This window comes from Mus pahari, chromosome 23, assembly GCF_900095145.1.
Source record: "Mus pahari chromosome 23, PAHARI_EIJ_v1.1, whole genome shotgun sequence".
NCBI lineage: Eukaryota > Metazoa > Chordata > Mammalia > Rodentia > Muridae > Mus > Mus pahari.
In genome coordinates this window covers 4,943,691-4,955,019 of record NC_034612.1, presented here as the reverse complement: position 1 = coordinate 4,955,019, position 11,329 = coordinate 4,943,691, and the positions used below count along the sequence as shown (strand labels likewise).

Here is an 11,329-nt window from a genome sequence, read left to right as displayed (position 1 = left end):
GGTTTCTCTGTATAGCCCTGGCTGTCCTGGAACTCACTCTGTAGACCAGGCTGGCCTCGAACTCAGAAATCCGCCTGCCTCTGCCTCCCAAGTGCTGGGTGGGATTAAAGGCGTGTGCCACCACGCCCGGCAGCCATAAGCATTCTTATTGGCGGGTGGTATGTGTAAGAGATTCTACATGTCCTGCCTATCTGTGATTCCAGTGAGTTGAGGCAAGTGTATCAGATCAAGATAACACTTGATATATGGTGACTTTGAGGTCAGCCTGACCTACCCAAAATCCTGTCTACTCAAACCAAAATATGAACACAAAAATTAACAGGTATTAGAACAAAGATTATATTAGCAAGTCTGTTAAGATATATTTATAATAAACTTGCTTTATCTTAGCATGTTAACTACAACACAAATGAATACAAGGAACAATGAAGATATTAAAATACAGTTTCTCTTCTGCAATCAGTAATTTTAAAGCAAGAGAAGACGTCAGTGGGCAAGTGGAGCTCTTGAGCTGCTGCCGCTGTACTTCTGGGCGCCAGAGACAAAGGTTCTACAAGGGAGGGGCTAGCCAGTTAGATATTCTGAACAAACTTCAATGATTTAAAAGCAAACTTAAACAAGACACTTAAATATAGCAATCATAATCACAAAGGCTCACACAGCCTTATACAGTCAACCAAAGAAAAAGGCACGGTGGAATCTAAACCTATATACAATAGCATCATTTAAAATTTTTTGCTTGCTTTGGAACTCAGCCTGATATAGCCCAGGCTGGCCTCTAACTCACAAGCATGACCTAAGTCCTTACCCTATACCTCTTTCTCTCAATGGAGCCTCTCATCAGAGCTCACACCACTATCAGTGAACACAGCCACAGGCCAATCACCCTGATGTTGTCAGTGTAACTGACTTGTTACACTACTTTGTGTCTTTTGATTAAATATTCACCAAATTATCACAGATTGAAAACAGGAGGGATTTCTAGTTTTTATGGGCTCTGCAGTCTAAATGGGGCAATTAAAGATGTATAGATCCACCAATGACCATAGTTCAAGGATTCAAGATGCCCAGTTTGGGGGAGTGGAAAAAACCCTGATCAGAAATGTTTTTTGGCCAGGCAGTGGTGGCGCACATCTTTAATCCTAGCCCTTGGGAGGCAGAGGCAGGAGGATTTCTGAGTTTGAGTCAGCTTGGTCTACAGAGTGAGTTCCAACAGCCAGGGCTACACAGAGAAACCCTGTTTTGAAAAACCCAAAACAAACAAACAAACAAAAAACAAAACAAAAAAACCAACAAAGCCCAAAAAAGGGGGGAGGGGAGCTGGAGAGATGGCTTAGTGGTGAAGAACACTGACTGCTCTTCCAGAGGTCCTGAGTTCAATTCCCAACAACCACATGGTGGCTGGTTCACAACCATCTGTAATGGGATCTGATGCCCTCTTCTGGTGTGTCTCAAGAGAGTGACAGTGTACTCACATATATAAAATAAATAAATCTTAAAAAAATAATTAAAAAAGAAAGAAAGAAAACTGAGAGCTGGCCATGTCAAGGGTCCCAGTGCTTCAAGCCCATGGGATCCCCCACTGAGGCTGTGAGGTGGCAAAGCCTTCTTCCCCTGGGCTGCACGAGTGCAGTGCTCTCCTGGAAGGAGTAGTTAGGGTGTGAAGCTTGCTCCCCAACTGACCACTCCTACACTGACACTGCTAACCTGCCTCCCTGATCAAGCTGTGCCATAAACCCCACCTCCTGTTCATCTGCACACAACAACCCCGCCTCTCTGCTCAACTCCATAATAACTGGACAAGCTTTGGGGGCTTGAAGCATTGGGATCCTTGACATGGCCAGCTATAGTTCTCCTGCAGTCCACCCTGCCCAGATTCTTTTTCCATGTGTGTCTGTCTTTCTTTGTTTGCTTACTGGCCATCAGTCTGCCCCTGGAGGTCGTGTAGGGACTAAAATCAGGCAAAGAGATTTATACGGCTTTTTTTTTTCTTTATCTATTTAAATGAAGAACTGGGTGGGACCTGGTGGAACATACAGTAGTACCAGTCCTGAGAAGAACAAAGGCAGGTGGATTTCAATGAGGTTAGGCCATACTGGTCTACATAGTGAGTTCTAGAGCTCCAATCAAGGCTCCATTTAGTTTTTTCTAAATTTTTCCCTATTACAAATAATTCTTCCTTGTACTTCTTTGTTGGATATTTCAGTGTGTGTGTGTGTGTATGTATGTATGTATGTATGTATGTATGTATGTATGTATGTATGGGGTTTTTGCTTGCATTTATCAGTATCCAACACATTCGTGTAGTGTTCTCAAAGGCCAGAAGAGGGCATCAGATCATCTACAATTAGAAGATCTGTTCTAGATCTACATACAGATGGCTGTTAGCCATCTTGTGGCTGCTCGGAACTGAACTTGGGCCCTCTGATGAGGCAGCCAGAGCTCTGAATCACTGCATTACCTCTCCAGCCCACTAATATCACTATCACTACTCTGAGACCAGTATCACTTTGTAGCCAAGCCTACCCAGGAGCTGCTCTATAGCTCAGGCCAGCCTCAAGGTTGTAATTTTCCTTCTTTAGTTTCCACATACTGAGATGATAGCTTTGTGTCACAGGGTGACACTTCCTCCCAAAGTCTATCCAGTTCCAACCATGGCAGCAGTGTCAGCTCCTGTGCTCTTCGTGGAGAATTTATGCCTGATGGGATACGAGGTGCAGTCCTGAGTCTGGCTGACAAGGAAGGAAAAGCAGCGGTGTGCCGAGTGAGGGCAGCGAGCGCCGAGGCAGTCAGGGCAAGCTGCCTCCGGGACCTGGCCCACCAAATCTGCTCTGTCTGCCCAGAGTCCGCAGGCAGTGGGCTAGGGGGAGGGGCAGCTCTGCTTTGCGGGTTCTCCCAGAACTGTTACTGTTGCTTTTATTGCTCCCTCCCCACCCTTTAACCCTAACACTGGCATGTTCTTATCTACAACCCTCCAGTGATGTGTGCAGGTAAGCATGCGCCCCAGAGCCACACATCAGGGTCCAAGAGTGGTGGGGTTTAGTAGATGATGCTGTCCACACACACCGAGGAAGTACAAGAGCACTTGTCTGTCTTTATCACACTAGGTGTGAGCCACTTTGTTTCAGACACTAACAAGCTGAGCGCTCTACTCTCCAGGAGACTCCTGCACCTTCGCTATCAGGCAGAGCACAGTTCACGCTGTAAGCGCTGATGTCTGCTGTGGGTCACATGGCCTTCACCACTCATTCATGTCCACTCCTTGACTCTTGGGTGTTTTGGAAGAAGGCAACTGTAATCTTTTACAAACCTCCATCTGGTCACTTTCTCCTTTAATTGGTCCAAGAACCTCTTGCCAACACCTCGGCACTAACTTGGCACTGGCCCTCTGAGAACCCCCCCGTGTCTTAAGTGCTCACACGGCTGCCCGTGCTCTCTCCCTCCGGCTTTCCCTTCCCCAGTGTCTTAAGCGCTCACACGGCTGCCCGTGCTCTCTCCCTCCGGCTTTCCCTTCCCCAGTGTCTTAAGCGCTCACACGGTTGCCCGTGCTCTCTCCCTCCGGCTTTCTGGACATTGATTCTATGATTTTTGAAAGTGTGGTGGCAGCCCATGGCTTTAGTCTCAGTACTTGGGAGGCAGAGGCAGGCGGATTTCTGAATTCAAGGCCACCCTGGTCTACAGAGTGAGTTTCAGGACAGCCAGGGCTACACAGAGAAAAGAAACTCTGTTTCAAAAGACCAAAAAATAAAGTGATGAGGCGCTTGCTCTATGGGTGAGTGCCGACTCTATCGCAGCACATTTTTCTTTCTTAGTATTTTCCAGACTACATCAAAGAGAACTGCACTGTAGGGTAAGTAACCTGTCAGTCCTCTTGGTATCTGTGTCCCAGTACATTATGGGAAGGATGCATAGTCTGACACAGGAGACATACTCAAGAAAAATGACATAATTACAAAAAATAAAGCTGTTATTAGCAGGTACTTCCTTCCGTGAGATTTTAGTTAGACACACGACGTGTTTCTCTTTGATTTTGTGATGCAGTGTCCCACAGACTACACTTATATCATTTGCACAATACAGGGCATTAGAAATAAAGTTACAAGTGTGTGACCTGGCTTGAAGTATTATCAGAAGATAACTTATGTAACACATCAGTCTGAAAATCAGATTTCACACTGGGTTTAATGTGGTTCCTACTGGTACAGACTTTATTTCACAGAAGAACATATCGTTTATGGAAAGACATTTTTAAAAGACAGTCTTTCTATGTAGTGCTGACTGGCCTGAAACTGCCTCTGTAGACCAGGCTGGCCTCAATCTCAGAGACCTGCCTGCCTCGGATTCTTTCTATTTAAGTGAGTCCCACTTTACTGTCTTTGTTGTGTCCACTTCCCACGTAAATACTAGGCAAGTGCTGCAGCGTGGTTAAGAAGTATACAGGAATGAAGTACAAGGGGACTGCATTCTGTGGTCTCTTTCCAACTTACCAGCAAACCAGGGGTTGGGATGGGGCTTTCATCCCTGTCCCCAGCAGTGGGGTTACAAGCACCTGCCACTACGCCTAGGATACTGCATGGGTGCTGGGGACCTGAGCGAGTGCAGCACTCCATGCTTACAGGACACTTTTCTGACTCTGTCATCTCCCTGGCCCCAAGTACTTCAATATGAAATATGAAATCTCAATATACGAATAAGTGACAATTTGTTGCTCAGTTCAGTTCTCAGTGTCTCCTGATTTTTTCCATCAGGAGATGCTCTTAACACTTACCTCTCCAAGCACCCACATGTGCTCTCCCACAGATGCTGAATTCAACTGTCATCACTACAGAGTCAGCAACCTCACAGAGCAGCTACCAAGTCACAAGCGGATGGACACTGCCCGTCCTTGACAGGCAAGCACCAGGCTCAGGCTTCTTGGACTTAAGCAATCAGTGACTTTAGACTTACAACATAAAAGCTTAGGGATGGAAGCATACAGATCGGACTGCACTGTTCTATCAAATATAAGCCGTTAAGTGAGCGCCTGAAGGTTCAGCTGAGGTGAGCACATGGGGATGAAGTGGGGGGGCGGGGAGGATTGTGGCTATCAGAAGCACATGGGAAGAAATGACCGGTGTGACACGCCTTACTGTTATTGGTGCTGTTGCCGTTGAAAGAGCCAGAAGAACTGCTGCTGTCTTTCTCCTTATCTTGATTTTCAAAGTCCATATTAAGAGACCTGTGGGAAGAATCAGCAGGTTACTTTCTGTCTGCTTAGGAGAGAAGTCTCAAAGCCGGTCCTGACACAGGGCTTCAGGTGCTTCCCCTGGAGGGAAAGGATGGCCTCTTCCCAGCTGTGACACAGCTACATACAACAGCCCTTCAGCGTTAGCTCCAGAGCTTACAACTGTAATAAAGCACTCCAGTGCAGTTCAACCTGCCACATTCTCAATTACTTTCTTAGGACTAAAAATCTGCAAAGAGAAATGCTGGGTAAAGAACAAGTACTCTTTGCAACTTCTTTTTTTAAACATTTCTTTCTTTCTTTATATGAGTACACTGTAGCTGTATAGATGGTTGTGAGCCTTCGTGTGGTTGTTGGGAATTATATTTAGGACCTCTGCTAGCACCGGTTGGGCCTACTTGCTCTGGTCAACCCCGCTCGCTTTGGCCCAAAGATTTATTTATTATTATATGTAAGTACACTGTAGCTGTCTTCAGACACACCAGAAGAGGGCATCAGATCTCATTATTGATGGTTGTGAGCCACCATGTGGTTGCTGGATTTGAACTCAGGACTTTTGGAAGAGCAGTCCCTGCTCTTACCCGCCGAGTCATCTCGTCAGCCCTCTTTGCAACTTTTACATGCATGGGACAGCTTCTCTCAAAAAGCAGGTGAAAACACTTGTGCTTCAAAGAAGTTATTACAAACTAACAAACAAAGGCCACTCATGAGATGCAAGAAAATACCTGCAAATCATGTAACTGGTGAGAGAACTTGTACAGAACAGCAAAAATCAAGAGTCGGCTAACAGTCCAAGGTTGGGATGGACAAGGCTGGGAGCCGCACACACTGAGGGCTGACACTAATTGGTCATTAGGCCCAGCAAACAGTCCACCTCACACCTACTTTTCGAGTTTAGCCTCCAGAACTCTGAGAAGGAAATTTCTATTGTCTAAGCCATCTATGCTACAACATAGTTTGCTATGGTAGCTCAAGCTAACAGAGTACAGACCATGTGTTATATATTATAACTTGTTTCATATCTGATATGTCCTATATTAGCAAATATCTTAACATCTGTTAAATAAAGAACCTGTTTTGTTGTTGAGGCGCTTCACAGATGACAAGCTGAACTGACAGAGGATGGGTTAAGTGGGGCTTGTTGGGATCGCTCAGTCAAGACTGCTGTGCAACCCTGAATTTGGATCCCTAGTGACCATGTCAAGAACAACGGATGATGGCACAAGTCTGTACTTCAGTACTTGGGGAAAGGGAGTGTATGCCACAGCATTTAGGTCAGCCAATCTAGCCCACTGATGATCTCCAAGTCCAGTGGAGACAGACCTAGGAAGACAGCAGTCCTCTGGCTTGTCTACACAGGTGTACATACAACCTAAGTCCCATCAGTCATATCCATTGTAGTAACACTCATTTTCTTTCTGCTTGCTTTGCTCCATTATGGAATGAAGGACACTGCTTCTTTAAATTGTATCTGTGGGCTCTGCTTCCCTCTCTGTCTACAGTTTTTGCTTCATGGAATTTGAAGATCTTTTATTATATGACAGGCATTTTGGAGGCCCAGAGAGATGACTTAGCAGCTGAATTTGCTGCCAAGTCCTAGTTCCTGGATCCTATGTGGTGGAATAAGAGAACTGGTTCCTGTAACTTGTACAAACACACGAAAGAGAGAGAGGAGAGAGAGAGAGAGGAGAGAGAGGAGGGAGGGAGGGAGGGAGGGAGGGAGGGAGAGAGNGAGAGAGAGAGAGAGAGAGAGAGAGAGAGAGAGAGAGAGAGAGAGAACACGAACATGTGCACAATAATAATAATCAACTGAGGCTCTCCAGCTGTCTGATTCTGACTAACGCTGACCAGCTCTGCTTGCATACACTTGGGGTCACTTATTTACTTTTAGATCTTGCAGAGGATGCTAGGCAGCATTTGCCTTAACTGCCTCCTGGCAGTTGGTCCTAGTGGACAAATTGTCACTTCTCACTTCCAATTAGGTCTACTGAACAACAACGAAACACCCAGAGACCAAAAGGCCTGCATTCAACTAACGCCTCTACTGTGACTGGCGTGGTAGTTTTCAGTGTATTATCCAGTCCTCTGTTCTCTCAGTGTTCATTAGTCTCATGACAGAGCTCATCATTTGATGGCGCGGGTCTAGACTGGTTGCAGTGTTTAGGAATACAAAGACTGGTTCTTCCTTGTGGGTGAGCATTAGGAAAACGTGCCCTACCCCGAGTTTTCTGACCCACTTGAACATAATATTGCTAAGTACAGCTGTGCATCCGTGCTGCCTCTCTGACCTTGTGGCAGCCAGGGAACTTTAGAATAACCCTTACATCTGCCTGGGCTAGCTTCTACCCTTCCTCTGGGCTGACTCTGGCCTGGAAAGCTGTCTTTTGGTCTTACTTGATGCATGGGTGTTACATACAGCTGACATCTCTCAGAAGGTGGAGGAAAAGAGCCTGGTGTTAAGGTCAGTGCTAGCCGGCATTTAATTCTTCCAATTCATTATTAGCTGAGGGCTATTAAAAACTCTACTTTCAACACACACCTTTAATCCTAGCACTCAGGAGACGGAGGCGGTTGGATCTCTGAGTTCAAGATCGGGTTCCAAGACAACCAGGACTATGCAGAGAAACTCTGGAAGAAATCCATGCCATTCCCCCCAAAAGCCAAAGAGATGACTCAGCAGTTGAAGCTCTTGTGTTCAGTTTCTAGTGTCTGCTCTGTGTGTGTGTGTGTTTATGTGTGTGTGTGTGTGTGTGTGTGTGTGTTAGCTGATAATAACCTGTAACTACAACTCCTTGGGATCTCACCTGTTTTTCTCCACTCTGCTGGAGATGTGCGCATGCACACACACAAGCACACACATGCTTTTTTTTTTTTTTTTTTTTTAAAAGATTTATTTATATGAGTATACTGTAGCTGTCATCATACACACCAGAAGAGGGCATCAGATCCCATTACAGATGGTTCTGAGCTACCATGTGGTTGCTGGGAATTGAACTGAGGACCTCTGGAAGAGCAGTCAGTGCTCCTAACCGCTGAACCATCTCACCAGCCCCAGCACACACATACTTTTAAAAAAATATTTTCAAATAAACTGACCAAACAAGGCAAGCACATTTCATCTTAGCTGAGTTGCTATGGAGGCAGTCGCCCTCCCATGCCCCGTCCCCAGACAGGGTTCCTATGTATAGATCAGGCTGGCCTTGAGCTCACAGAGATCTGCCTGCCTCTGCCTCCTGATGCTGGGAGGTCGCATCTTCCAGCTTTACACTGTTCCATCACTGGGCCTGGGTTGGGATCTAGCCACAGCCTAGTACACCTGCACAGCTGGCAGCAGACTTCAGCTGTTTAAATACTGCCGTTATGGGGAAGACTTCTGTCTTAGGGCACCAGGGTTACTGTGAATTGTGGGCTTTTATCCTAACTTACTCGGTAACTTTATTTTTGGTTTTTCGAGACAGGGTTTCTCTGTGTAGCACGTTGTACATCGTGGTGCGGAGCCTAGTGCGCACCACGATGTACAACGTCCACAAGCAGTGGAGGAGCGCTGTGAAACTGCACTCGTGTGCACACCCCACATCCACACAGTCCCCACATGCCTCTTGAAATCCACCACAGGGACTTCACTCAGAGATATTTAATAAATTCTCTAAAACTGAAAAATAAAAAGACTTTGAGGGCTGGTGAGATGGCTCAGCGGGTAAGAGCACCCGACTGCTCTTCCGAAGGTCCAGAGTTCAAATCCCAGCAACCACATGGTGGCTCATAACCATCCATAACAAGAACTGATGCCCTCTTCTGGAGTGTCTGAAGACAGCTACAGTGTACTTACATATAATTAATAAATAAATCTTAAAAAAAAAAAAAAAACTTAAAAAAAAAAAAAAAGACTTTGAATGGATATTCTAGCATCAGACTCGGTAAGATATTAACAAAGAGACAGTGACACCCGGCCTTCCTGATGCTGCCACCCTTTAACACCACCTCATGCTGTGGTGACCCCAACCAGAACATTATTTCGCTGCTACTTCATAACTGTAATTTTGCTACTGTTATAAATCATAATGTAAATATTTCTAGAGAAAGAGGTTTCCCAAATGGTTGGTGTGCCACAGGTAATAGAGGGATCTTTTATAAGGTCAGTTCATCAGGAAATATACGACTATAATATATAGAAAGTAAAAAGAAACCCCGAGACGTAAAGCAGGAGCGTCTGCAGCACTTATCTGGTAAAAGCGCCCTCCCATCATATATATGCAGGGCTCTTAACTTCAACACTGAGAAGATAAATAGAGAGGGAGAGGGGCTCAGAGTGAGTATGGCAAGCTCATGGCCCTACACTTGACCCTTAGAGCTGCGGATGGGGGCCGGGCAGGGGATTCAACAGACATTTCACCAAAGACACTACATGGATGACACATAATACATAGCACATGAACAGAGCTGGACACCCTAAGCCACGAGGAAATATCAATCAACGTCATAACGAGACACAACCTATACCCACTAGAGTAAGAGAGGAAAGGGGGTGACGACATTGACTCTGGACTGAGACAGAATCCCAGCTCAGTTTCCAGCTGTGTGGTCGGCATTGACACCCTTACACCAGTGTTTGCTATGTGGCGACATGCAAGTCACACATCTTCTTACATGTTACTCAGAGGGGTCAATGGATCTATTTTTCTAATTTACTAAGACAGGGTTTCTCTGAGTAGCACTGGATGTTCTTGAACTCAGGGGTCTAACTGCCTCTGCCTCTCAAGTGCTGCAATTAAAGGTGTGCACCACCACTGCCCATCTGGATGAATGCATTTTTAAATGTGGCACAGACACACAAGCTTTATTTAGCATAAAATAATGAAATGACAGCTGGGCAGTGGTGGCGCACGCCTTTAATCCCAGCACTTGGGAAGCAGGGACAGGGGCCCTGAGTTCAAGGCCAGCCTGGTCTACAGAGTGAGTTCCAGGTCAGCCAGAGCTACACAGAGAAACCCTGTCTTGAAAAACAACAACAACAACAACAACAACAACAACAAAAGAAAGGGCATCATTACAGAAATCAGGCAGAAGTGGAACTCTCCATGCTGGGCACAGTCACCCAACAGAAACACGCCTCCTTACGCACTGAGTCCAAACTGGGCAGCAGTGACACCAAGAAGAAAAACATGCAAGCAGAAAAGGGCTGTCTGGGAGAGGACAAGAGCCCACGGGACGGGGGGAATAGGAGAGGAATGTGTTTGTGCATGACTGTGGTGAAACAATGATATACAGGTATGAAGTCATAGCTTATGGTATACATTATCATGTGGTAAAAATGAAGAAAACAGGGACTGGGTAGGTGGCTCAACGAGGACTGACTGTTCTTCCAGAGGTCCTGAGTTCAATTCCCAATAACCACATGGTGGCTCACAACCATCAGTCATGAGAAACAAATTTTAAAAAACAAACAAACAAACAAACAAACAAACACCCTATGGGCAGGAGCAAGAGGGAGAAGGGAAATCATAGTTAAAATATAATAGAGAGTAAGGAAAACAATGAAGAAAGCACTCAAAAGAGAACTGTTGGTGAGCCGCACCAATGCACAGGCACCTTGAAACGTGGCTTTTCTTAAACCGTTAAGTCAAAGAATTACCAAGTCATCCAGTATTTCTACTACTTGTGAGGAATGAGAACACACGCACACATCAACCCTAACTGTCCACAAGCACTCGTAGCAACACTATCCACAGCAGCCAACAGCAGCCCAGACAGCCAGAAAAACTGTCCAGCAATAAGAAGGAATGACATTGATGCTGTTAACACGGCAATGGAAGCAGTTAGCGACAGTCACGTCCTAAGATCCCATGGCTGTGGGATGTGCCATGTCAGAGCAGGCACATCTAGAGTCAGAGAAATGCAGTCAGAACCATTAGAGATGGTTGTGAGCCACCACGTGACTGCTGGGAATTGAACTCAGGACCTCTGCAAGAGATTATAACTGCTGAGCCATTTCCAGCCCCTTCCAGTTTTTAAAAAAAGGACTTACAGGGCTGGTGAGATGGCTCAGCGGGTAAGAACACCCAACTGCTCTTCTGAAGGTCCAGAGTTCAAATCCCAGCAACCACA

At 45.8% G+C, this 11,329-nt stretch overlaps 1 protein-coding gene across 1 annotated transcript in view; it reads right to left on the bottom strand.

The window, feature by feature from the left end:
- Sppl3 (signal peptide peptidase like 3) overlaps positions 1-11,329 on the bottom strand; it is an 83,080-nt gene that overhangs the window by 17,820 nt on the left and 53,931 nt on the right. Inside the window, exon 3 of the mRNA XM_021186741.2 lies at positions 5,130-5,218. Within this exon, the coding sequence (XP_021042400.1) occupies positions 5,130-5,218 (89 nt within the window). The remainder of the gene's footprint in view (positions 1-5,129; positions 5,219-11,329) is intronic.